A 27,532-nucleotide genomic window follows, 5' to 3' on the forward strand; every position below is an offset into this window, starting at 1 on the left:
CTCAGCCCCACCTGAGCTTTTGAGATTGAATATCGCCTCTTTGCCTCCCCGAGTGTTGATTTCGAGTTAAATAAAGATCTTACGAGTCTTGCCTTTTGTGTTTTAATCATCTGAAATCACATAGCAGGAGTTCGTTTTGTTTTACTATTCCTCATTTTGGCGTTGCGGCTTTCCTTTATGTGTACAATATCCGTCACCTCCGTGACACTTATCCAACAATCATCAGCTCAGCCATATTGGATTCTCTTGATTCGACACCTTTAATCATGATTGCACTCAAGACACAGCCAGACGGATCGCCTTTGGATAGGAGGCAAGCCGTCACAGACACCCCTGATACCCGGGTCGTGTCCAAGCCCGTGCCAGAAGCGCAGGTTCAGGACCCCCGCGGTTATCACATCGAACAGCTCAAGAGGAGATTCTCACCCAAAGAGTCCACGACTGCGGCGGGGGAGACATCGCTGGTATTCAAGCTTAAGCCTTCGGATCCAGATTTCCCCTTTGAGCTACCCTACTTGGATTGCGATGTCCGCATCCCTGAGGACTATCCGGAAGAAAGGCCGGTATTGTTAGTCAGGAATAAGGATATCCCCAAAGGGTTCAGCATCAATGTTGAGAGAGGTTGGGATAAGCTCGCCGAGGAGAAGAAGGGTTCAACTCTCTTGGCATTGGTCTATGCTTTGGACAGGAATCTGGAACGATTCTTGTCGGAGCAGAAGGTTGAAACGATCAAACTAGTATCGTTCAAAGACACGAGACATCTCGACCAAGCAGCGGAACAGAAACAGTCGGCTACTATCGAGTTTCCTATAGTGGAAGCACAGGTTGCTCCCAGCCCTCCTCCAAGACGATATATCCCGGAACCATCATACACCAGAGAACAGATTGCCGAGGCGAAAGCAAGGCGAGCTCAGGAGATTCGACAACTTGAGGCGAGAATGGGAAGGATGCCTCAGTTCCGTCGTTCTGGTGATGGTGTCATTTTCACGCTACCACTCGAGCCAAAACGTCGTAGCGAGCTCCCTTCTGGTCTGCACTCGGTCAACAGCATTCATCTAATCATTCCGCTCTTGTATCCGCTACAGCAGTTGCGTGTGCAACTGAACGAAGCGAACGCCGATGATGCAGAGCCCATTGAGGACCTTTTTGCAGAAAAGGTTTTGGAGCAGAAGAACATGACACTTATGAGCCATGTCAATTATTTGGCTCAGAACCTCCATAATCTTGCAAAGCAGGCTCATGAACTGGCATTAAAGGCTGAGAAGGAGCAGGCAGCGGCGGCAGCGATACAGGAGCAGCAGTCACAGTCACAAAACAACGAAGAGGTTTCTGTTAATTCACCGCAGTCTCTTATCAAAGGAAAGGGCCATATTCAGGTCATTCCTCGACCTCCTGAATGGAGCATTGGCCACGAAGAAGACGAATCAGAAGAAGATAGCTATGAAGACTCTGATGAAGATGGTGGGGCAGTATTGGGAAATGATGACGATATCACGGCAGTTCCATCGTCCAGTGAGGCGGTTGAACACGGCACTATGATCTCGTTTCCAAATATTGAACTTCACAGCGTCGAACTTTTACAGATATCAATCCTGAGTCTGAGTGTCAAGTGCGAGAGATGCAAGACGCTAAACGACATGACCGGGCTCAAGCCTGGAGTCGAAAAGACATCGAGTTGCAAGAAATGCGCGACACCTCTCGCTGCCAAGTTTAACCAACAACTTGTTCATGAAAATTCGATAAGGGCTGGATTCATTGATCTTTCAGGAGGCAAGGTGGCAGATATGCTGCCCAGTACCTTTGTGCCTACATGCGCCAAGTGCTCGACACCAAGCCAAGGACTCGTTTCTGTAAGAGGCGAGACCACTACTAATGTCTGCCGCGACTGTCACAGCAAATTCACCTTCAAGATTCCCGAGGTCAAATTCCTCTTTATCTCTCCTGGATCGCTTCCCCCGCCTGCAGCCGGCCTTCGCCGGAAGCAAGAGAAGCTTGGACTACATGCAGGCGATCAACTCCCAGATAGGGGCACTTGCTCTCACTACCGCAAGTCCTACCGCTGGTTCCGTTTCTCATGCTGCAATCGTGTGCACAAGTGCGACAAGTGTCACGACCAGGCTGAGGATCACATCAACGAGTGGGCGAATAGGATGATTTGTGGTTTCTGCAGCCGCGAGCAAAATTACGCCGTCGAAGCGTGTCGCTTTTGCGGTCGTAGCGTGATTGGCAGGAGAGGCAAGGGATTCTGGGAGGGTGGTAAAGGAAACAGAGATAAGACGACAATGAGGAAGAATGATTCGAGGAAGTACAAGAGGATTGGGGGTTCTGCGGTGAAGAAGGATTGAGTGAGACGTGTCGAATGAGATGTCTCGGTTGATGTACATTAGGGGGGCATCCTGTTTGGAGAGTGTTTGTAGAGCAACACTGTAAATACTCAATTAGCTATCCATTACATGAAGGTGATTTTCTGATTAGTGTGACTTCATTGTTACGTGTATAATTCTCGAGTTGTTAGATGATTGATTCGACTAAGTGCGTGCTTTCAGTAAACAAGGCGATACCCCATATGGAGGAGTTGAGCCAACGAATCTTACACATCGCAATCGAGGAAGACATGCCAGAAGCGTGCCAATGGCAGGTCAAGCATAAAGTTGATGATCTCGACTATGCACGACCGTCCCAATATGGGAAAAACACACATGCCAACCGAGGTAGGAAGAATCATAGTCCGCGTTGTCAGTGAGGTCCGTGATCCATTACGTATTCGATCCTTATTCCACCTAACGAGACGGACAGAGCAGGGAAACGAAGAATTGCATTGGAGCGGCTATTATTGACGAATAATAAATAAAATAAAAAAAGCGATAAAATAAAAATAACCGGCTAAATGCAACGGGAACCCCAAATCGGATTGGAAATGTGACAGCTCGCAAACTCCCCCCAAACGACATCTACCCGCCATGCTACTGGCGCAATCTAAATCTAGCATCCATCGAACCCTTTTCGAGAGAACGAACCGTGTTCGTCTTTTCCTCTTCGTCTTCCTTGCCCTTTCGCAATCTTGAAGGGGAGGGGGTGGGATGAGGTTGGGGGTCGTTTTGGAGGAGAAGCAAACTGTTTTTGGGAGGGGCGTATGAGTGCGAGCTCGTCCTTTTTCTGTCTTCCGTCGTTACGCGGCCCTCCGTCTTACCTGTTCCATGTGTCCCTGCTGATCCCGCGACAAACCCGAAAGGCCCCGTGGGAGGCAGGAACAGAGTGTCATGGGGGAGCTTTTGAGCTGCGCACGTTGAGTCTCCATGGGGAACCATGATCCTCCCGGTCTCAAATTAACAAGGGGGGGAGGGAAAGACGATTAGAGTCCGGGCAGATCAGGCTGTGTGGAGGAGGGCCATTGTGATGAACAGGCCCGAATGGGGAATTTGGATTGCAAAACACGACTGGGTTCGGTTTGGCCGTATTTCTTCGGGATTCTGGAGATGGTGTTGTGAAAGGGCTATGAAGTACAAGATACTTGTTGGCAGCGTTGAAGTCAGACGAGGCTGTGCTGGTCATTGGTGGCTCACGTTTTTCCGACAGCGACCACGTGAGGAACGCCTTGTCGAGGCTCACGTACTCGGTACATGTGCCATGGAGAAAACGGAGAATCAACACAAATCACAACCTCAACTCCGTATTGACATGGGCCGCTGACAACTCCCTCCCATCTCGCCGACTACTTCGTATGCTCGCCGACTATGCCCTGTCCTGTCACAATGGCGAGTCTCGCAAACGGTCAGTGAGGGGGATCTGCACGCCCGTTTCTACGGCATTTCACACAGCTATACGAGTATCCGCGCATGCACGTCCAGACAAAATAAACAACAACTGTCAAACTTTCTGGCCGAGCGGGCCTAAAGGCACGTTTCATGCGCTGTACCCATTTCAACACGTTTTTCACGATGGCGACAGCCGGCGCTGATTCGTTCAAAAGGGTTGGGACTAGGCGGCTTTCGTGACGATCTTCGTTCCCCCGCAAAATGGCCGAACCCCCTTCTTGTTAGGGAACTCGTATCCTCTGGGGTCAAATCTGAACGGCGACTGAAGGACCCTGGTGGAAAGATAAGATTGTGTGTTTCGTGTCTCTTACAGGCCCACGTGTGGTTGCAAATGCGTCCATCATAGAGGTGAGTTCGAGGAATCGTCAAATCCCACCACTGGCAGTTGTCGAGACACTCATGCATGTTCCAGGTACGGGTGGATAAATCGATTCTAGAAGATCACCAGAAGGCGGTAAAGTGGTATTAGATGCAGCCTTGGCTTTCCTGATGGAGCATATCCGCTAGTGTCATGCTTATCTGCATTGGTGGTCTTGGTATACTTGTTGGACGGAGTAGTGAGGCCGAGATGCTCACGAAGCTAGACGTCCCGCTGTCATCCCGTGTTGTCATGGATTTCCTGGTATTTCTCATCACGAATAAAAGCACCGACAATGGCTGGTGAGCATCAAATCAGTGGCGTGGCTTCATGTCCCTGGCCAGTTGTTTCCAAATCAGCTATGCGTCTCAAGGCTCATGGTTTGGCTGATATCGTGTTCGCCTTCATTCGGGCGTTTACTGACCAAGGGTCTCTCGTATCAAGCAGTCTAAACTACAGTTGCATATTCAACCGTCGGCATCTACATGATCTTTCTCGGCCGGGATTATAACCTCTCACCTGCACGCGCAAGAGTCTACATGAACTTACAGAGTACTTGCAGGTGTCCACAGACTTTGGGCGAATCACATCTCTGAATGAGGGAGTGGTTGCATTGAGCGCAGAGAACTGCCGGGTCATCAAAGTCGTGACACGTCGTACTGCTGTGGGTGTCATATCATAAAATTATACCACTCATACGCTGTGTGCTTGTCAACGACTCACTCAACATCATCGTGAGAAGCCACGCCTTTCCTCGCGAAGCCCAATCAGGTTCAAGCTACATCGCTGCTTATGCTCTTTATGCATGCCTATTGAGGCAGAGACCACTCTGGATTACAATTCATCATGGTAGCGCCCTCTCGACAACTGCTTGCTATTGGATAATGGGAGGAGTACTGCAACATTCAGATGGGGCGCCCAGCCAAGACATCCACTTGGAGGGCGATCAAAGGGGTAAACCCATTCGAATCTCATCAGCCTTGTTGCCCTGCTCAGGCTCAGGGTGATCTGCCGCATCAGAACTATGGTCCGCAGCTGTCAGAAGCAGAAGCCATCCGCTTTACCAGGCTCCCCCCTCCCTGTGTCCAATGAGAAGGCTCATCGACATCCGGTCCGGCTCGGAGACGCATGGTTCACCAAGCTATCCTACCACTCAATACGCCTCCTTGGGCGCTTTCATTTCCTATTTCTGTTCTATACTCGGGTTTCTTGACCGGGGGAAGTGCGTCAGAGAGTCGAAATTGGGAAATGAAGCAATTCTATGTTGTTTGAGAGCTCAAATCGGACAGCTTCGCAAACGGGAGTCGGATACGAAACGGAGGCAAAACCCTCGAATAAGCATTGCGCAGTCTCATGTAACCGAAGAATCGCACTATGCCTCCTAATGCAAATCGCATAGCTTGCACATTGTCCGACGAGTTTATTTCGGCACTCTGCCAGCCAATGGCAGAAGCCAGATATCAGCAACAATCTCTTCCGTCAACGAGCTAGTATCGATCTGATTTCCACGTAACGTTAAATTCCACATATGGAGGACGGAGCCCACCCTCCGTACAGTCAGATCGCTGCATAGTCACAGGGCCATCAAGGGCAAGATTCGGACATGGGGTCGGGCCCTGGCCGCCGGATGCCTTCCGGTGTGCTAAAAGGAGGCACTTTTGAAAAACGTGGTCGTCACTCCAGGGTCTGTTGCTTGGCCCTTGGCTGCAGATTTTGGCGATCCACTGGGATTTCCTTAATTTTATTCCGCGGGCATATTATTTCGACATTTATTTATTTTTCTTTGTTGGTTTCGATATTTTCCCATGTGGCCTTGAAGGATTCTCGATGCGATACCGTCGGCGAATTATTCTCCTCCTACCGCATTCATTATCGTCGGTTCAAAACGGAGCGGTCTTTCCCCAGAAGCGACCATGACCGTTTATTGACTTGCGAAATACTCCGTAATTAATGGATTTTAGCAGCGAGCCGCACGGCTGTGGCGTTCTGGCTTGAAGATCATCCAACTATAAGCACTGCCACGGCTTCGCGGATTGTCGGCGAATTGAACTACATACAACACCAACATGACAGACTTGTCGCCAAAGCGATACCGATGCCATTAACGCCACTCAGCACTTTGGCGTTGGCTCTGATCCATTGATATTAATTCATCGGAGACGGTCCGAAACGGTGGGCACTGTTTCCGGGGCATTCGGCCGGGATGGAAATGGATAAAATAAAATAAAAAATAAAAAATGCTGAGTTGTTTTTTATTTTATTTTATTTACGAAAAATGTCAATGGGTCGCGAGCAATCCCTGGCAGTGGGCTTTCACACGTCTACCCTTGCAAGCATTTGAAATTCTGCAATGACAAAGAAGTGAGCCCCAGTTTGCTCGGCCCTGTTATGTCTGCTTTTATGGGCCGCAGAAGGACCTGCTTAGCGCGTTCGGAATCGCCGCTGAGTGTTTTCTTTCACATGGCGAATCATTCGCTTCAGTTCTGTTCTTATCAGCATGCTTGATTGCTATTAGGAATCTTTGTTGCGCATCGGAAGAGGCTCAAAAGCAGGATTTCGCTGCCGACGTGATGCGGAATCGTACCAGAAACACGAGACATACAGAGTGGCGGATCACCGGTCCATGAGCATCCCACGTCCAGACAGTACCGTGCTGGCGATAACTTGGACCGGGCTGACTCGCGGAACCGGATCCGGAGGATGACTTGACATTCTAGTCACGGCAAAGTTCGGCTTCGTCTCACGGCAGTCAATTATACTATACTGCCAGTATTCTCATGTGCCATTCTGGCACTTCACCTAGACCGGGGTGTGCTTCAGAGGAGCCAGGCGGGTCAAACCATGTTGGGCCCTGGATTCGAGAAAAGTTCTATTATGCAATGCCCCAGGCGACACTTAAGCGAGGGCATCTGCCTTCGATTCGAAGGCTTGTCAATCATGTGAACATGAACGGTCATCTCCTTGCCGTCGAGTAACTCTGCCATCATTCAGGCCCCTATTGCCTTTCAGCCATGAAGTCGGATATCTGCCAGGGGCAGGTTCTAAAAGGAGAATTATTTTTTATTTTATCTCGTGAGACGACTACGATAATGAGAAATGCAGGGGGCGGAACGGGATGCTTGAAGATTTTTTCTTCTTCTTTGTATGCATGTACATCGGTCCGACCAGATCTGACTTCGGTCTGTGCTCACCTGGGACCCGTCGCTCTCTACTTTTTGCCTCCTAAGCCTTGAGAGGATTGGCTTGATCATCCGCTATGGCGGGTCGGTGAGAGAGTCAGTTTCCGGATCGTCGAGTGCGAGTGCGAGTGTTCGTCGGCATGTGAATCGTCTAAAGGAGTGATCTTCACGCTTGAAACGTACTATGAATGCACTGAGATGGACCTGATGGCATCTCGTGTTTACATACAGAAGGCGATGATCATCTCCATGGGGCTGTTTCTACTCCAGGCAGGAGAGTACCGCCGGGTAGGTTATCTCCCGACCAGCCATCCATATTGGAGTTTGCGCATGAGAGTTGCACTTCAGCCCATGTGCTATGTAAGACGGTTACTTGGCCATGCAACGTTTGATGGTGAAGCCAGATGCTATATCGGACGAATTTTACAACTGCCGAAACTCGGCTTCTTGGGTGGGATGATCACGTATTCCAAAACTATCGCAAAGTAGCAAGAGAACGTGACTACCGCTCTCTATCAACATCAAGGAGGCAAATGTGACTTTCAAAGTCACACGTCTTTTCGATGTGGCGACTGTAGCAGAAGAAGTAGAGATCATGTCAACGAGTTCGACGACGTGCATAGGGCAGCGTTGCAGTAGATTGGCGAACTACATCATGAGCATGGGCACCACTTCAGAGTGGTTCGACGAAGACGCATCTTGGCACCACGATGGCGCCTGGTAGGTAGTATTACCACGCTGCCGGTTTTTGTGTTGCACAAACCCAGAGCATTGAGCATTGACAGGTGTCATAACCTGGGGAAACCTGGTCTACAATGTGTGAATGTTGAAATCGAAACTGTCAAATGTTGTGTGAGAATGGAAGATATGGTTGATGAGTTCCATGGTGCATTGAACTCTCCTGAAGCCGCTATTAATAGCCCGAAGGAGATGAGAGTTGATACCAGTACTACGGAAAGCTGTGACTTCAACAAGCTCTCAGTTTACACAACTACAAGTATTCGAGAGACGTTTATGAGCTGTGGTCTATTCTTAGGGCTACAAACTAGCCACCAGCTCCTTTCTGATATCAGTTGCCGCTCTCTTCATCACCAGTGAGATAGCTACGCTCTATGCGAGTTACAGAGATGCTACAGAGCAGTATCAGACCGTTATCCCTACGATATACGGCCTCGGCGGTGCTATAACGGTATGTGTGTTACGGAAAGGACGCCCTCTACCGGTAATAGTTTGTCATCTGCTCAGCTTTGTTTGTGGAATCACGCCCGTACCGACGACGAGTTTCGACATCATGGTCATCACGAATGCTACCTTCCGCCTCCATCACGAACCATCATCACAAACGTGTGTGCACAAGGGCGTCATCCCCGTGGGTGAGCAGAGGGGAACCCCCACACCCGGAATCCAAGGCCATGGTTACCCGTTACCCAATCCGTGACACGGGATTCATCGTCTGCAGCATCTTGGCGTTTGGTGAGCATATGAGATGTGACGGTCATCTAAGAACCATACCTATGCATCCAAGGAGAAATTCCAGTGACCATTACACATCGGAGTGGTCACGGACCCTTGCCGATAGCTTCTCTCACCGCAGGCTCCTCCCACGCCCCGGCTAAAGTCTTTGCACGTATTTCATACGGGCCGGCCCTCGCGTGCTGGGGGTAGGGGATCGCATTTACCCACTACCCAAAAAGAAGGTGGACTGGCTTACACGCCCAAAAAAGCCCTTTTGCGAGAGGCGTGATCGAAGATCACCCTTTGATGAATCTGACGGCACAAACGGTAATCGTGGTCAGCAAATACTCCGTCATTTGCCACTACAAGAAGCACGTCCATCCGGATGGAGTAATTGCAAGCAGTGTTTTAACGTTACAGGGTCGTTATGAGCTTTTTTTTCTGCCCGAACGGCCCCCCACGTGAGGTTTTGCTTCTACTTTCTGCATAGAATGGCATTGCCGGCGGACAATTTGATCAAGCCGCGAGGTGGAGATGATTTTCCATCGTGGACACCGACGGACGATTTCGGTCTGATGGGGAGATGAGCTGACATTTTTCTTTCGTTTTGCCTCTAGACGCCAATTGATTTGTCCTGCTTACTAGATTCAAGGTGGGAATAAGGGGGCTATCTGCAACGCGGACTGAAAGCACGTGTTCTGCATCATTGGGCATTGATGCGGCATCGCTGGAACGCAAGTCCAGAAATGCAGGAGAAGCAAGAGTGAGAATTGCAACGAAGGGGTGGGAATAAGCCCTTCTGTGGCCCTGCTGCAACAACGAAGCAAGCAGGGTTACTGGTGCTGACGCCTACAGGATTCGGCGTCTGCGATGATGCATGCATACTCTTTGATGCACGTACGAGTACGCATAGGGAGTGCCGGTGCCGGACGCTGTTCACTATTATTTGAAATTGTCATCCAGTTACATTCTTGTTGCTGGGGAGAGTCGTATGAGGGCCATGCATCGTTTGACCGGGATTCGCAACTGTCCACGTGGGATGATGTTACTTTGAATAAGATTATTTTTGGCCTGGACAGGCTCCCTTTATCTCTTCTTTCGGGTGCTTCGCCATGGTGGCGGCGTGATATTATTCCGGCAGGTAAGAGAGAGCGAGATGTCATATATGCTTCTCGGGAAGAACCAGCGAATCTCCCGAATGAGGATGATCGACTCATCCTAGACCACCCAAATGCCGGGCGCATCCCGCAGCTCGTGCTTACTACAGCCATCTTCCTTCTGTCCGCAACCCATCCAATCTATGTATACAGGCCGCAAGCACGTACGATACCTATAAGCGACAATGTGTGTGCTGCTGGCCCCCCCATGCTTTATCCCCAAGCAAGCCGAGGGTGCAGGATTACATATGATGAGAGGGCCATTGCATCAGCCATCCCGCGGTTAGAAAGAGGATCGGCCGGGGGTGGGAAGGGGACCGGGGATGGGGCCGGGCCGCTTCGGGATTTACGACCTCCACCCCTGCCCGGGCGTATAGGGCCCGCTTCCGGGATGCAGATTTGATGAGCCGCTATCGATTTTTTGCTTGGCTGGTGCCTGAAAGGTGAGCGACGGTTAGGAATCTCCGGCGTGCCGTGAGGATTTGACTGGCATGGGGGTTATATACCCGTTGGTTATTGCCTTGTCGAGTAGTTTCCGGGGTTATGGTATGGATGATGTAGGAAACGTGGGCAAGTTTTATTGATTCATCATGATGACTCTTGGAGGATCTTGTGAAATTACATGCATACTTGATAAGCGCCCCGCTGATTTACAAGCTGTCGATCGTATGGAGCGTATGTTGTGGGTAGTTGTGGGTTAGCAGCTGTCTGGGTTAGACTGCAAGTGTTGAGAGACTCATTGATGTCCTTGTTATGACCAGCCATCACTTTGAGGAATTGTTTGTGAAGCTTTGGATGCAGCTTGGAATAAATTATTTGTTAGTGCCGTACATACTATCAAAGGGTATGCTGATTCATTAATCGTTGTATAGAGCATGTTTGTTGACTATGCAAATGAGAGAAACTGCCTGATGAGGGTCCATTCGATATAACAAGAGCTCTTGAATCAAAACCTAGAGGAGCAACTGATCTGTGCATGTCCATTTTAACCTCATACATGTATGAGAGACCGACGATGTACCATTGGGAGTATAAGACGCAATCAGCGCTTCAGAGCAAGGCGCCTTGTAAACTGATGCATTATCAAAGAGAGGCATTTACAAAATATCAATATAAATTCAACTGATATGGTGCTCACAGCAGTAACAATATTCGTTATCTCCATCAAGATACTTATCCAGCCGTGTGGATTCTGTCCAGGCAGATACAACCCCGCCATTCTCCGTGTCTCGTCTCAACCCAATACCACCTCAGGCAAATACCTCAGCTTCATACCCTTTTTTCCCTTCTCCTTCATACAACTCACAACTTCTTCTTCATCCCGCTCTTTGCCTTGATCAAATCTTGCTCAATTGTCCAGCTTTCCCCTTCTCCTTCATCCATCTCACAAACTCTCGAGGCGGTCAACCCATCCCGCACTCCATCCAACTTCCCACGTAATACACCACCCATTTCTTATGTCATTCCTGTTTCTCTCAGAAACACCATTATCCCATCCTCCACGGCTGGATTTGCTGCACACTCTCCCCCCATTTGTCGCTTCATCATCAAGCCACCTACTCTCCCAAGCGAATCATCTCACCCCCAAAAATCTCGAGCTTCCGACAACCCATTGGTCAGAACATCTATCATGGCCCCCCTTTCAGCGCATCATGATCATCATGCCGTAACACCGCAGATGCCGGCTTACACCAACACTCTCAATTTCCAACGAAAAAAGACGGGATGGACAGACACGCGCGCGCAGCAGCAGCAGCAGCAGCAGCAGCTAGGCAAAACGACACACTCCCCCTCCTCCCCCCAACTATCTCTCCAGCCCTTTTTTTCTCGTCGTCGCACAGACCGCCAAGACGGGGCCGAAAAGCAGAGAACCCGAATGAAAATCACGCCCCCCTCCGAAAAAAATCAGAAACAAAAGCAGGGTCACGCTCACTCTCGGGGTCGAGCTGAGGCCGGCAGTCTTCAAAGAGTCGGTGTGATGAGCAGTGGCTTGTTCCGGTAGGGCATATGTGAGACACGAACCGGTCTAAGATTGTCCGCCCATCGCGTGGAGGCCGAGTCAATGCTCTGCGAGAGAAAGGACGGGAGAGGAAGTACCCGGTAGGGACTGGCAATCCACGGTACGACGCTGGCGCAGGTCGTGTGAAAGTTGCGTGTACCGTTGTGGCTCATTTTTCTTTGTTACAATGGTCTCTTGCTCATCCGGTATGCAGCAGCTCAGTCACTTGCTCAACGCCCGAGCCTTTCTAAGGGTCTCGACTCCAATTTCTCGCTGAAAGATGAGTCTACTTTTAGAACGGGAAAAGAATGTCTCTCCCTGCTGTTCCTTTGCCAAGTGTCATCCGAGCATCACGAGGAATAAGTCTTGCACCGGCCAGCTCATTCCGGGGGCCAAATACAGAAAAAGGAATTTAACGGTAAAAGAAAAAAAGAAAAAGAAAAAGAAAGAAAAAAAGTCACGCCGCTTAGACTTTCCATCGGTGCCTTTTCGGCAAGGAAGAGACAGACGAGAATTACATTACATGTCTCGCCTTGTCTTCCAGCAAATGATTCACAGCCGCATATGTCTCCCCATCTTACTTTCCAAGCCAGCCTCAGCCCGTCCGTGTGTAATGAATGACACAAACACCATTCAACAGAAGAGATATCCGATCCAGACAGATAAGAGAGAAGGAGGAACAAAAAATTGACATGGCCCTCGGAGATTCCAAGGGCCACATGATCAATCTCGAGAGAGGGAAATGGGCTGGTCCGCGCCTCCTCCTTTTTTTTTTCTCGCTGTGACACGCTTTCATTTCGCTCATCCTTCTGCCTGTGGGTAAGAAAGACGAGAGGAGGGGTATGATTTTTGTTTGCTTGTACATCCTCCCGTTGAACCAAACAAGTTGCCTTTTCACAGCGTCTTCCCGTCTCGGCGACTTCTTGACTGTGAAACTCTTTCTCCCCAGGTTCATGGGCAGTTCTCCCGCTTACACTCCACAAAAGAGTGAAAAAAGGTATGGAGTTCATCTCATTTGCAGCATCTCCCCGTGGGGCACCTGTCGGTACCCGTGTAGGGAAGGTCGTCTTTGCCCACCCGGGATACTCAATTCATCGGGAGAGAGAAAGGGGGGAAGAAAGTCGCGGGCCAGTAGATTTCCATCTCTCTTCCCGTGTTTCCCATTGAGCCCTCTAAGAATGAAGAGGGTTGGATGATGATTGCGAGAGGAGGGTAGCGCAGCAGCAGCAGCAACGAGCGCCGACAGAATCGTGCGTGCGTACAGGTACAGGGAGGTTCCTTGATGAGCAAGTCGGTGACGAGCTCTTATGGGAAAGGTCGATGAGGTTGGAGCAGACTGAAGTGAGACCCGCATAACTTCTGTGTCAGAGTTTCTTTTCGTATCCCATCTGTGACTCTGTGTGGTGGTTTTACAAGCTGACAAAGGACGTTGCAGCTTACACAGATTCATGATATCAGCTCTACTATTTACGGTGGCAAGTATCAAGCAGTCATTGGGACTCATAAAGATTCAGCCGTGTTCAGAAAAGCCACATGAACTCCAGAAAGTATTAGGGAATTTGTTATCAGCAAAGTCTCTGCCAAGTCACAGACAACACGCTCGGTCAACAAGGCTGGTTACAGCAACAGTCAATGGTGCCCCCAAGCACAAAATGAATACGAGTTGATCTTCTGGGCATGTTCAACCACACCAACAGCCCAAAGCCAATCTCCCACGGGGTTCAACAGAGAGGGACAAAAATAAAAAAAATGGGCGTTTGAAGAGCTACGTGCTTTGTCCGACGACCCTGACCCAGTAGCAATGACCCCGACCCAGTAGCCAACGGCGGGGGCTCGAAAACTGTCTGTCTCTGTTCATGTGAAAAAGTCAATTTCATCATGGTACACCCTCTGTATACCACACTCTGTAGTGAGCCACATCTTGCCGTGTGATACCCTCTAGGTAGGAATAGATGGGAAGGGTAACCCGAGGAAGAACAGTCTCAGCTTGACCAGCTAGTAGCCTGGATGATGCCGATGCCTAGATTAAAATTTGTAAATGAAAATACATATATGTAAATATAAAATGAAATAAATAGATAAAATAAAACATAAAACAAAATCACATGGAGTGACAAATTGACGGTGACACTAGATTGGGGGTTCCTTATTTAATTTTTAATCATTGTATTAATATTATCATTATTATTTCTCATTAGTAGTAGTATCTTCTCAGCTAAATTCCCCTGATGCTGTGCCGTTTGAGATGGTGTATCCTTGCATCCGCTTTCAACTCTCAGCAGCGCTCGGCTCAGCGCAAGATCAGATGCTGCCAACACCACCCGAAAACTACCGTTTCACATCCTCGGATACTGTATTCAAAAGAGAAAGAAAGCAGGAATTTGCCATCATTTACATGCGATCATGTCTGATACCTCGGAGATCCTGTCATAGAGCATCAATGCATCAATACACACACACAGAGAGTCATCCCAATGTCAATCTCTCGGGCGATGCCGGAGTCGCTCGCTCAACGCCGGCTTACACGTGCCCCCTCGAGATCCCCTCGCAAAGTCCATTCAAACCCGCTAAAGCTGCGACCTCGGTGATGAAGAAGGGAAGCCCGCGTATCCCGTCGCAATATGGGAGACGCCCACGCCAATTGGTCAGATCCGGGCTCAGCAGGCAAGGCGCAATCACAAGAATAACGAGCAATCGGCGACCAGGAAGAGCGGAGCCCCCACGCGGTAAAAGTCGTCAACAAATGGCGTGCTTTTTTTCTTTCTTGGGCTTGGGCTTGTCACCAATGTGACGAGCAGAGATTTGCCTTGGCTGGGGGTTGATTAAGATGAAATGCTGAAGAAATACTAACAGCATCCCGTGTCTGGACGAAAAAAGACATGATTTCGTTCCAGCGATGACATTCCACCACTTCTTAGACACCCCCTCCTCTACAGTAGAATAAGAGGGAAAAGCAAAGTCCTGGAGAGGCAAGTTTGCAAGGGTCCCCCAAGTTGACGCCGCCTATCAGCTCAGGCACAAAGACCCTGCGAGAATAACATGTAAGCAGAGCAACTCAATTCGATCAGATGATCTCTCGGGTGCGGCCCGGTCGCGTCAGTGTCAGGTCCTTTTTTTTTCTCCTTGTTAGACATTTTGAAGCGCCACTTCCGCGGCCACATGGGGGCTACGGGCCAAGAGTTTTGCGAAGAAAGAGGATGGTCATGATGGCCAACGTAATTTTGATTTGAATTTGAGACGCTCATAACCGAGTTGAAACTGGCGACGACATCTGCCAAATCTCTTTTGTCTGTCAAAGCTCCCCGCGTCATTATTCGCCCGGGATACGGGCAGTAGTAATAACTATTGATGTACTCCGTATGCACGTATGAAATAGCTGCTGCGAATTGGCCACTGAATCGACGCATCGCATCCTGCTCGCGGGATCTGCGGCGCTGCGAATCCGCCCGAAGCAGAGCAAATGGTCCTGATACGACACGAGCAAAGCCGCGCACCCCGACTCTTTGGCTTTCGCTTTCGCTTTGGCTTGTTTGTCACAGGCGCTCATCGTCAAGGCTCTCGTCTCAGGTCATCATCTGACAGCGATCCTCCCTCCCCACGGGGGGTGTCTGGCGCTGAGCTGGGCCAAGCCCAAGCCCATCGGTGAAGCATCCAGGCAAAATGTCCAAAGGGTCATGAAACAGCCTAAGAGGGCCATGATGAAGATGCATCTGGCCAACCCTTGGGGGCTGGATTTGCAGCAGTGGCGGATAACTTTCTAGACATCAAATGATAAGGGGCGGGGAAGGCGGAGCGGGCGCCATCCTGCAGCGGCCACGTAGGAGCTCGAGGTCACTTGATGCATTTCTGATGGACGGTTCGAGCAACGCAAACAAGAGGCGGCCCCGTCAGGCTGTGCCACTGTGCCAGCCTTTGCCTTTGCCTTTGAGCAGCGGCGGGACAACAGAGATGGGTCATGGCCATAGACATGGAGCCTTATCACGAGTATCTGCTCTGCAGCGACGCATGACATGAGACTCGCCTGTTCGGGGCCCGAAGCATCAAGGTTTTGAGGCCATTCCGTTGCCTCGCCTTTGCCTCGCCGGGCCTTGCCTTGGCAGCAAAAGGTCACCGTCTCGGCTGGCTGAACCGTTTCTGGATAGAATAAGTCGTTGACGGCATGACGATGCCATCGCCAACACTTGCCTCTCGACATTAGCGTAGAGCCATTTACATGCCAGCCAGACACTTCATCTAAAGCCCCCCCGTTAGCTGGTGTACATGTAGACAAAGAACAAATGGTCTGCCACCCAATACAAACGTACCTTGGCCATGGTATTTGTCGTTCGGCCTTGGCCCCCATCATGCAGCTCGCAGTCATCTGCCAGTTCCGTATCAAACCGCTGGAACTGCCGCGGTTGGACGCAGGAGCCAGCATATCGACGGGGTCATGATGCTGCCCTCAGGCCACTCGGACATGGCGATGGACCATCCTCATCGAGGAGGTGCCCAAGCTGAGCCAATCGCCAGAAGCAAAAGGGCAGAAAAAGAAACGACGAATAGAGCAGCTCATCCAACACTTGCTGGCCTGACATCGTGCCTGGCAGCAGGCATAGCGCAAGGGAGATGCCGGGAGATCAATAGGCAGGCCAATGCAAGACGCTCGGGGCGCAAAGTCTCGATCCTGCCCTGCTTTGTAAACGATACAGTAGGGCTGTCTGTCAATTGAGTGACGCAGATGGCGGCATAGAATGTTGTTGCTCCGTAGAATAGGGGAGAGAGGAAACAATGGGTTTGCAAGACGAACCAACAAACTTGTCATTAGCCAGCCCGTTAAGCCTCTTCCAAGCCTCTTTTCGCAGCCTCTTTGCGGAGCCGCGAACTCGAACTGCGGCCGCTGTAACCTCATTGGCAGCGAGGCGGCCTTATTGTTGGGCAGGATGTTTGATGGTGGAAGTGCAGAAAAGAAAGAAACCTTGAAGGTAATAATAGCACACATGCGTGGTTGCCTCGACCAACAGACGATGAATAATAATAATATAATTACAATTAAATTTTATTTTATTTAATTTTATTCTTTCATCTGCGTTTTCTTTTATTTTCTTTTTCTTTTCAAATTCCTTTTTCTCACTGCCACCAACGGCAATGCAACAGTCAAAGGCAACAAACATGTCTGCCCTGCCACTCATCAAGAGCGTCCCGAGAAATGCCACAATAAACCACCAAAACCTCACAATCCTATTCATATCGCCACCAAATTCCCGAGGGCATGGTTCACCGGAAAGCACAATCCATCTCCAATTTCTTGTTAATTACGATATGTAACGCCTGAAAAGCTACTGACGTGGCGATGTCTCACGGAGAAAGATAAACCTTCTTCACTCCCTTCGATCGATAGCAGGGCAGGGCAGGGCAGCGAGTGAGACCGCTGACTCGACGAATCGTAGACATGCATAATGTTTTCTTGTTATCCAGCACGCGTGTAAGGCGGGTATCTCGATCTTTGATGCGCGACATGCACACAGAGCGGGTTTTCTTTGTCCACTGGCGACATCTGCATTTGCATTTGCACTTGCACTTGCACTTACATGCCTCGCCACGCGTAACCACGAGCATGCCAGCCCTACGAGCACAGAGCACTCAAGTTAGGCTCCATCGCCTAGTACAAGCATGTAATATGTAATACTAGTATGTCAAGTGCCTTGGACACATGCAGCGAGACTCGCAAGGCCCAACAAAGACGCATCTGCCGTTGCGAGCACACGCTAGAATACGGCTCCAGATACTTCTCAACTTACATGCTACCAACACTCCAATGCACTGCCGGATCATTCCGCAGCGTGATTCTGCGCACATACAATCGCCCCTACGGAGTAGACACGTACATACAATAGGATTCTCTCTACAGTTGGGTTCAAGGCCAGCCAGCCACCCAAAAACAAGGCAAAAACAAAGTGCAATTCAACAGTTGGCCATTCGTCCAACACGGTCGGCTCCCTCAACGGCGTTTGTCCGGAGCTACTTCGCACAAAGGCCCGAAGTGGGCGGGCCAGTCTCCGTTCCAACCTGTGGAACAAAGGGGAAGAGATTCCGGTGTTGGGGGAGCCAGAAGCAGCAGCAGTAGGCCGGGTTTGACTTTGATTGTGTGAATTTACCATGTGCCTGGGACCTTATACAAGTACAGTATCGGGCAAAAAGAATTCCACAAGCTGGATAAATTCCCCTAGTCGGTGTGAATAATTCTTTTTTCCCATTTTTATTTTATTTTAATTTTCGCAAGTCATGTCAAACAATTAAAATTTTATTCCAATCGTTAGCTTAATTACGGAGTCGAGAAAAAATTGCACCATTTGCACTGCTCTCCACCAGGCCCTCTGTTAGCGCGGGCCTCTTCGTATATCCTTTCCAGCCAATGCCTTTTTCTCGATACAAAAGCCAGGTGGGCATCGGGGATCCGCTCCAGCGATGGAGAAAAAAGTGACCTCTGTCAAAGTCACTCTCAAGAAAACCAAGGCCAGGCCAGATGGAGCCCGGATTCGTCCACCGACGAGTGGATGAAGCGAAGGGTCTTGATAGCCATAGCTTGCGGAGCCGGTCCCCCGTTATGGATAATACGAAGAAGGTAAGGTACTTGCACTGTCTCTCTTGTCTTTCGCTCTCTCTCTCTCAAGAGCCGGACTGACACCCGCCGTGGCAGAAACTTGGCATAATGGCGGCAGTTCCCCGAAGTTGACGATGGGCTTCAAGCCAAGAAATGAGACACCAGGAGAGCCAAGAACTCGCATGAGAACAGCCACAATACAAACCAAAAACCAGTTTTACCGGTTCGCCAGTTTTTACAGCCCTCCAAGCGGTGGGCAGCTCCACGTCCAGTTCGTGAGCCTCGTCCCGGAATTCCCTCCCGGGCCCCATTTCCCCGTAGCCAGACACATGCAAAATTGTAATTGTCCGTTAATGTTGGCTGAATCCCAGTCCAGTGCTCCATTTCAGCCTTTTATCTCAGGCTCCTTGTTTACGCTGCGTGCCCACCTGATGGATATTTTTCACTGGGACGATGGGGAAAATACAAAATGTGTCCCACGAGTATGCAAAGAACGCACAGTGAAGTTATCCACAGGCTGGCTGGGTTCTCCTCTCCAGTATTGCGTCGTCGGATCCAGTCGGACTGTCGGGATGACACGGGTGGCGGCGTTGACATGCCCCGTGTGGCGCAGAACATGTGGGTTGTTCAAATTTGTTCCCATCCCAAGAACTCGGGCAGAGTACCGGCAGCGCATGAAGGATGCGACTGGGGGGAGTGAGGAGCATCCAAACGGTGGCCAAGCACAGATCAGGTACACGCTGACCAGGTATTATCAGCAGTAATGACTCCCGTCTCCAAAGTTCTCTCCGCCAGTTTGACCGTATTTCCCTCCGTTCAGCGTCCACGCCGGGAAACGTGCCCACGAATGAATCGCGGCTTCGGTTTTCACTCGGTTGATTGCTCGGGCCTGATCATTGTCTAGCACCGCAGGGGGTCCCTGCATGTCCATCGAAAGAACCACAAGGCTTGAACCAAGGGCCAATGACCAGCGCGCGTGAAGTTCAGTAGCCTCATCCAACTTGTTGATGCGCTACTCCGGCTGCGGGGCCGAAAAATGCTCTCAAACGCGCCCCCCCTCTTCTGTAGGCAGACAGAATTCTTGACACAAGCAAGGGGATCGTCGGCCAACTAGTGCGGGCTTCTAGAAGGAAATTATGCCCAGCTGTGCCATGCCTTTTTCTTGCTTTTGGCTTTGACTTTGGCGATAGCTGTTTCGAACCCGAGTCATGGGGTTGCGGCCGAGCTAAGATTAGACGTTCCCAAGAAACTGGCGTGTCATTCACACGCATTACGGGATATGCGAGTGTGTGTGAGTGAGTGAGTGAATGTACTGTACACACGCAGGTGCAAAAGAGAGAGAAAAAGGCGGTCCGATGCAAGCTCCCCCTTGGCCAGGCTGAAGAAACCGCCCTGCATGTTCCAGAAGAACGTTGAAGAAGTTCCCTGGCGAACCTCCCCGCTTTTCGCTCAATTCCCTTGGGCACTTCTGCTTGCGCCAAAAGGCCAAAAGGGCCTGTTCAAGCAAGCCACTCGGCTGTAGAATCATGTTTGCAGTAATTCGCCCGCTCATTCTCATGTCCTTCTGTTTTGCGCATGTGAAATGGCTTGATAAGAGCTCGCTGGTAGCAAAGACGCAGCGGTGGCTGGACGAATCGTGCACAGATGCTGTACAGCTACTTGCTTGCCCCCGCCCAGCTCTGCTAAATGCTCACGATCAACCGATAGTCTGGTGGAGGGGCATTATCAAAGTCCAGTCAGTCCTTTCTTTTCGGTCAATACCGGCCAAGCGCTTAGACTTCCCTTTTGGGCAGCTAAACCCCTTCCAAGGAGTTCGCCGCCACGCGCTGCCCCTCTTGGGAGGCCAATTCCGCTAACAAGAAGAAAATAATAAATGGAAAATAATAATGGTGGATATAATACTGTAGGTTAGTGCCTTAGGTAATACAGTGTTGACCGTCCAGTACACAGACCAAGTACCGTCCCCGCCAATACCTGCCAGAACTTGACAGCTCGTTACCTGTTACCTAAGGCATTCCGCGCATGTCATGTGCCGTCTCCGTTCAACCGCAGAATACGGTGCTCGCCTCCTTAGTCAGCCGTCACTTGACTTCATGCCGTGTCCGTGTTCCGCTTGAGCCTTGACTTGAGTCATCACCAATCCGCAGCAGAAAGGGCTTCTCCATCAGTCATCAGACATATGCCTGAAAGAGGCAATCCGGGTAAGAGGAATATACTCGTGCCTCTAGCCTCGGCGGCGAGAGAACTCTGGCATGTCAGGAGCGTGCCTAAATGGAAATAGACCCTCGTTTTACCCCGCGGGGGGGCGGTAGTTCGATTGCACGAGATGGGGGAATGGGGATGGCAAAAGCCAGATAGTCTGCTGATTCCGACCTTGGCAAAACGTTCGTCTTACCGGATGGCATGTGTCGTTGGGCCAAACTATCATGCATCGGACGCTGAACGATGCGCCATGCGCCTTGCCGGAAACGAGCCTCGGCTCTCTTTACCCAGGATGACCCCGGCCCGACATCGAAATAGCACTTGATTTTATGCGAATACGGAGTAACCTGCCATTCTGCTGGATCAAGTGGCGAACAAATGACCTTCCTAATACCCAGCAAGTGAATCAAAGAGCATGGGCATTGTGCTCCATATCGCCACCAGCTTCCCCGCCAATTGATCTGCGATATGCTTGAGCCGCAGCTCTAGAACTGCTGTTTACAGGCACGTTGGAGTCTCGACCGCCGATCAGCTTACGGTTTACCCTGGATGATCCAACTGCGCTAGACCGGCGTCAAGTGCGGCTCTGAAAGGACGATTGCCAGCGCTCCTTTACGTCTTGGCCAGCGTATAGGTGCGAAATAGTTGTCACGGCGGCTTCACGTGAGTTGGCGATGCATTACTCGGCCGCAAGTCAGTACAGTTGATCAATGGAGGGGCCACGTTCTAGACAATTGATTTTCCGAGAACGGGATATCCACTGCGTCCAGTTGCGGGAGTCATGTGACAAGTAGCTGTTCCAAATACCCAGTGTTATTTGATATCTAAGCCTCGTGATCTTCAGGGACCAGTACGGCGAAATATAAATACAATATATCGATAAAATAAAATAGAAATAAACCCAATTAAAATAAAAATAGCATTTGTCAGGCCCAAAAGTAAAAGGACCGAGAGTCTCCAAAAGTCTATGCGCCTTGTCGCCGCAATTGCCTTTTCGATAGTTCGCCGCATGCTATATTTGTCGGTGAAAGGCAATGGACGCTTTCATCAATGCGCGTCCCAAGATGTACCCCCTGGTGCATCAGAAGAGAATAAAGTGTAAATAATAAAAATAAATAAAATAAAATAAATCATTTTTGCTAAAGTCAATGCATTCTCATTTCCATCTCCCCCACACATGCTCTCAATTATTGCTCCATGTTGTTTCAATTCCCCTCAATCCTGTGTCACTTCAGCAAGTCATCGCCACCCCTGGGATACATCCGTGCCCCGACATACGATCTGGAGGTCGTCTCTCGCTTATCGGCACTCAGGCACTCGACATCAATCCAGGGGTGGCCGGTTGTCCTGCTCTATCTCACGGAAAAATTACTTTCCATTTAGGATAATACCGTACCTCAACTAGAATACATCCGTAGATGGCATCATGCCATATCCGTCTTTGCACCTTATAATATGTGCACGCCTTTGGCATGGCTTCTCAGCTGAACACAAAGGGGACACCTGTCCAGCAAGGAACACGGGAATAACGCACCCCAGGCTTGGCGATCCGAATGCATTGTTTCCCCCAGGCACAAGGGCAGGAATGTGCCTAAACAGGAGCGTGGCCTCACATCGGCCAAATAGCTACTGCGTCAGTGCGCCGCGTTGCTTTTTACCCAAATCTGAGTCAAATGTCCTCATTCGGCTGGTTTCTCGAGGGCGGAAGATGTGTACCTAAAGCCATTGACTGCCCTTCAGCCTCATCGCACGTAGCGTGTTTAGATGCGGTAGAGACAACGATATCATATATGACATGACATTGTAAAGCAGGTTTTATGCCATGCCCAGTATAGAATACTAAAGACGTCAGCGTCCTGTGTTTGGGGTGGCTTAATGACTGGTCGACGGCGATCCACCGCCCTCGCATTGTGGTGTATGACTTCCTTGGAAGTTGGTGGCTGCAACGGACCAACAGCACGATCGCAGCGTATGCAGGATCCCAAACGCGAGGGTTTGTAATAAGCTATTTTAGTAGTCATGCATGCTTTCAGCTGCTAATTCGTCGATAAGCAGCGGCATCAGCTTTCCTTGGCATCGGGGGAAAGAAGCTTGTTGCATGGAGTCCAATCGTTTGTATACATGCAATAGCGTACATGTAATCCACGTCAGCATCAGCGCTGCAAGCATTTCAAACGCGGTTGGATGCTGGCACAATTGAGTCAAGGGAGTAATATAGCGCCACCAAGAAACAAACCCACTGAGTCATATTACTAGAGAAAATAAATAAAAATTAAAACAAAATAAAACCATACTTTCAAGGATACATAGTACAAAGGGATGTCTCACCCGCCGTATACAAATTACCTATTTTGTTGTTCAGGTCTAGGGTGTGCCGACCAACACATCAGGGTCCGGTTGTGATGCTCCGGCCCGGCAAGCTCTCCGTGATCCGCGAACACATGCCGGATCGCCATCTAACCTACTCCTACATGTCAAGCCCACAAGCAAAGGGGGCTCGCTGTAAATCACATGACGGGCTTAAAGAATTCACCAATTGTCTCAGTTGCCATTATACTTTTTCTTAAACAGAGACCCTGGGGCGATGAGACTGTTTGGTATGAAAATCCCGAGACCAATCCGCTAGCGCAATGCCTGTGCCAGACGGGGCTCAGAGCCCGGGGGACTGAGAATCGCAACCGCGGAACAAGTGGTAAGAAGACGAGACAAAGCAATACACATCACGGGACCAATCTGTGCAAAACAGATTGAGGCGAAAAGCCTTTGCAACGGCATCTTTCAGGAGCTGCGTCCTGCAACCCCCTTTTTTACTCTTTTCTTTTTCTTGATTTGCTACGCTGATATGTGATATCGTTTTAAACTCCCTTGCTTTCGAGGGGTCTGATAAAAAACATACTTCCAAAAGAGGAAAGGCCATCTTCTCTCGAGGAAACAATCAACTTCTCAATTCACAGTAAGGTGACGAAGCACACATGTGCATTTCGGGCTTGCATATACGGCGTAGCAGCGGCATTGCTAGCCCAATCCTTCGAATATATTGCATGACATGCAACAAGCTCCCTTCGCATCACCGCCTGATTCAGCCTCACACGCCTAAGCTGTGCCGGGAGATTGTTCCGGCGGCCACATGCATTGTGCTTGTTCCCTTTTCTTTTTTTCTTTTGCTTATTCCCTTTGTTTCCGCTACTGTGCTAATAAGCAAGGAGGAAACACGCCCATCCGGTCAGGCTGTGGTGCGTAGTAGTGCCCTTCGTAAATTGGGTGTATCATCTCGCCCGTTCTATCATATGTGACAGACCAAGGTTGGGCCGCCCGCGATCGTGCCCAGCTCACGGGGGAATCTAGCGGGTCGCAGTAAAGTGATTTGAGGCTTCGGCTGATCGGTGCGGACGCATCCATAGTTTTTAGCATAATTATTAGTTGGCCGGAGCTGGTGTCAGTTGTTCAGTCAAGGTTCAAGGGGTATGGGCCAAACTTGTCTTGGAAGGGTAACCATTCTACGACTTATTATTCATCACCGCGGATAGCCCTTTGACATGCTTTCATGTATACGTATGCGCGCTGTACACCTTCGGGCACATGAGACGGAGGATTTTCCGCATTACATTACCGAAAATAAAATATAGTACGCCGATTTAGAAAACAAAAAGGTCCTGAGGAGAATTTCACATGTAAACAGAGAGCAGAGGGGCGGCCAGCCCCGCTCACGGGTTGCCAACATTCAACATGCCTTGCATCAATATTCTCCATACGTAATATGTGATGACCGCCTTCATTCGCTCGCATCTGTAAGGAGCTGTGCCTGCTGGTGCAAAATAGCGACACGGCACCTGCACTTGAGCCGTCACCACCACCACACTCGTCCCATCACGAACTAGCCCTTTGCATCACACTTCCTCGGGACTCTCTCTCTCACACACGCAACGCACACACACCAATTCCCTCCTGCTGATTCACATCTCATGGCCCAACGGGAAGAAGCGCTAGGGCGCGACAGCAGGACACGCTAGGGCCTCCGGACCGGCTGCCGGGTCGCGCATTTTGCAGGAAGTGTGTGCGTGTCTGCCCCGATTCGGTTGCCCGCCGGAATCAAGCGAATCAGGAGGGTCTCTTGTCACAGGAAAGCTCAAGGTAGGGGGTGTGGAGGGGACGGCGTCGTTTCCTCTCATGGCGGGAGTGAAGTGTGTATGTGTGTGCAGAGGTTATTGGTTTGACAGCTGGATCAGAAAAAGCAGGGCCGCGGTTGGTTGATTTCTTTTTTTTTCAACACATGACTAGAATAATGCGGGAAGAGCAGAAAAGCCCCCCTTTGGAAATGAAGCCTGATTGAATGGACGGGAAAGAAGCCAAAAAAGAAAATAATGGCGAGCAAACAATTTCCGCAAAGTACGCGGTGCCTCTGCTATTGAAACTCGCTGCGGCCGCTTCCATAGCTACTCATTGGCTGTAATATACGAAAGCCCGGAAAGATCGAGCTGGCTTTGGGAATTTTTCCCGAGCTGAAAACGGTAAATTTGCTTTGTCAGGACTCCCAGAACCGCGGTAATTGGTTGATTTTACCATTCGCATATTCACATGGGCTGACAAGGCAGGGCCGCAAGTCACGGGAGCTTCAGTGGCTGAACAAGGTGCCTTGCAAGCTCCTCTCCCCTTCTGCAAGCCCCAATATCGCCTCTATTTTTGAGACACGCATTTCCGATCCGCTACCGTGGCGCCGTTTGTTTTGAAAAAGCTGTCAAGTTTTTGAATAGCAAGATAAACCCCCTTCTCAGATATCCTGTTTTCTTTCTGGCCCCTCCCTGCATGGCGCAATACTTGGACTTAATAGACGACCCAATGGCATCCGTTGCCGTTGCATTTCGCTATATAAGTAACAAGAAAATGCGTAGACTAGCATGAAGCTGCCCAGGTTCTCCGTAACGTCCCGGGCTCCCCGTTGCATATTCTCGAGGCGAACGTGCGTTATCCCCAGACGCGGGGGAGCTGAGGGATCAAGCTTGGAAAAAATGGAATCACTAGAAAAAAGAAAGAAAGAAACGAAATCAAATGCTACCGAGCTGAAACATCGTGCCGCATCAACATGCCATCGTGGCCCCCGGCTTTCCAGTGCCGTGTCTTTGGGCTTGCCCGGGGTTGTCTTCTTGCATGGTTGTTATGTATTATTCATGCGCCGTTTTTACGTACTCGGGCGTCCGTCAATGCTACTCGGTAAAGTACAATAGAAAAAAGAAGGCCAAAGAAAAAAAGAAATAAGAAATGAGGCGTCGACTTAAAACAGGTTAATTCAGTTCTTGTTTGCGACAAGTCAACTTTCATGGCTCTTTACAGTCGCAGGTAATTAACTGCCGTTTGAATTTATTTAATCATGTATTATTTACCTTGTTTTTATTTACATCCCAGTTATTTCGATCAACCGTTTTGCAGTTGTTTAATTTTCCATCTCATCTTGATGCAAAGGAGAGACACTCAACCGTTTTGCCGCTTTCCCCGCTTGCCCCCCCGGGGTTTATTCCGAGGGTCATTCCGATGGGACGAACAACAACCTGGCCGTCGAATTGAGAGACAGAAGGCAGCAATCTCTCGTGTTAGGTAATGAAAGGGCGATAACAAGCTCCAGATATCTGTGAAGAACTGATAGGCACGTTTCCGGCTTGGCTTGTCGATAAGGCGGCCTTGACCGTTTCGCCCCATCGCGAACCCCAGACGGCCGGATACGTTACATTCTCCTCTTCATGTGAATGTTTATACCACGTCGGAAGATATTCTAGCGGCAATCCTGCCCCAAATGGCCCTCAGTGACCCCCGTTCAGGGCAATCGTGTCGCCATTGCCTGCCGCTAGCAAAAGAAAAGAAACGCTTACTGCAATGCCGGCACTCGTTTGGGGGAACCAGCATTAAACAAGGTTAACGCATCAAAACAGGTCGGGAAAAGCCCGAGCGGTGAGACGTGTAAAACGGCGGCCCTCTGACAGGCTTGGAGGAGACCGCGGCGTTACATCTGGCGCGTTGTGGCTCTGGCGCTGCTCAGCTTGCCTGCATTTCCGCTTACAAGGTTCCGCAACTGTGCAGAAGAAAACGGAGCCTCGCAGGGCCAAAATCCCGCCAAAACAGGGAACAAGAGGAGGAAAAAAAAGCACGGGCTTCGTCGCGCATAATGCAGAGACAAGGACCCGTTGGCGGGGAGGAGGGAGAGGAATCCGAATCCAGAGGAGATTTGCTGCTTGAATTGCATTGCCCCCCTCTCCTCCCCCGTCAAGCCCGTGTAAAAGGCAAAGAGATTCAAATTTTGACAGGCGGCCGATTGATTTCTTTGTTTAATTGCAATATCGCGATCCGGGTTGCCGGTCCTGTCTAATTTCCACACGCCCGGATCCTCGCGACATTCACCTGAGGAGCTAATCGTTACTTGTAGACGGGGAGCTTCCGCGGGCCCGAATATTTGGGAGCAATGCTGGTACCGCTAGTTGTCGCGGTTCTAAGCCTTAGCAGGGAAGTACAACAGCTACAGGCAAAATACAGTAGAGACTCTTTCAGCCAGGGCTAATTTCAGCCGATGTTACAAAGCAGCCTAGTATCGTGATTGCGGCCGAGAAGCCTCTTGATGGAACTCGTACGAGTATTACTCTTACTTCTTACTCTCTTCCCACTAGCAGTAATACTCCGCATTCTTGAGAGAGTAAGAAGGAAAAAAAGTCTCACTACGAGACCCTACTATAATAACCCCGTGGGGAAAAAAGGAAGAATAATGCTGCTGCCTGCCCTTTGAACTCCTGATGTCCGGTTCAAT

The 27,532-nt window shown here is 50.0% G+C and overlaps 6 protein-coding genes across 6 annotated transcripts; 4 read left to right on the top strand and 2 right to left on the bottom strand.

Annotated features, from left to right (window-relative positions):
• On the top strand, nucleotides 1-2,465 carry V8C40DRAFT_236275 (CHY zinc finger protein). The gene has a single exon (XM_083214021.1). The coding sequence runs from the start codon at nucleotides 267-269 to the stop codon at nucleotides 2,343-2,345; it is 2,079 nt and encodes a 692-aa protein (XP_083077257.1). The 5' UTR covers nucleotides 1-266; the 3' UTR covers nucleotides 2,346-2,465.
• A 6,858-nt stretch (nucleotides 2,466-9,323) lies between these two features.
• Nucleotides 9,324-10,584, top strand: V8C40DRAFT_147771 (uncharacterized protein). Its single transcript, XM_083211268.1, has one exon. It carries the CDS (start codon nucleotides 9,678-9,680, stop codon nucleotides 10,365-10,367), a length of 690 nt encoding a protein of 229 aa, XP_083077258.1. The 5' UTR covers nucleotides 9,324-9,677; the 3' UTR covers nucleotides 10,368-10,584.
• Nucleotides 10,585-12,155: 1,571 nt separating this feature from the next.
• Nucleotides 12,156-13,192, bottom strand: V8C40DRAFT_147868 (uncharacterized protein). Its single transcript, XM_083211269.1, has one exon. It carries the CDS (start codon nucleotides 12,971-12,973, stop codon nucleotides 12,344-12,346), a length of 630 nt encoding a protein of 209 aa, XP_083077259.1. The 5' UTR covers nucleotides 12,974-13,192; the 3' UTR covers nucleotides 12,156-12,343.
• Nucleotides 13,193-14,098: 906 nt separating this feature from the next.
• On the top strand, nucleotides 14,099-14,864 carry V8C40DRAFT_147885 (uncharacterized protein). The gene has a single exon (XM_083211271.1). The coding sequence runs from the start codon at nucleotides 14,209-14,211 to the stop codon at nucleotides 14,752-14,754; it is 546 nt and encodes a 181-aa protein (XP_083077260.1). The 5' UTR covers nucleotides 14,099-14,208; the 3' UTR covers nucleotides 14,755-14,864.
• A 681-nt stretch (nucleotides 14,865-15,545) lies between these two features.
• V8C40DRAFT_147879 (uncharacterized protein) lies at nucleotides 15,546-16,537 on the bottom strand. The gene has a single exon (XM_083211270.1). It carries the CDS (start codon nucleotides 16,378-16,380, stop codon nucleotides 15,721-15,723), a length of 660 nt encoding a protein of 219 aa, XP_083077261.1. The 5' UTR covers nucleotides 16,381-16,537; the 3' UTR covers nucleotides 15,546-15,720.
• Nucleotides 16,538-18,468: 1,931 nt separating this feature from the next.
• On the top strand, nucleotides 18,469-19,421 carry V8C40DRAFT_147940 (uncharacterized protein). The gene has a single exon (XM_083211272.1). The coding sequence runs from the start codon at nucleotides 18,678-18,680 to the stop codon at nucleotides 19,305-19,307; it is 630 nt and encodes a 209-aa protein (XP_083077262.1). The 5' UTR covers nucleotides 18,469-18,677; the 3' UTR covers nucleotides 19,308-19,421.
• The last annotated feature ends 8,111 nt before the right edge of the window (nucleotides 19,422-27,532 follow it).

Source organism: Trichoderma camerunense, assembly GCF_050948025.1.
Source record: "Trichoderma camerunense strain CBS 138272 chromosome Unknown V8C40scaffold_3, whole genome shotgun sequence".
Classification (NCBI taxonomy): Eukaryota; Fungi; Ascomycota; class Sordariomycetes; order Hypocreales; family Hypocreaceae; genus Trichoderma; species Trichoderma camerunense.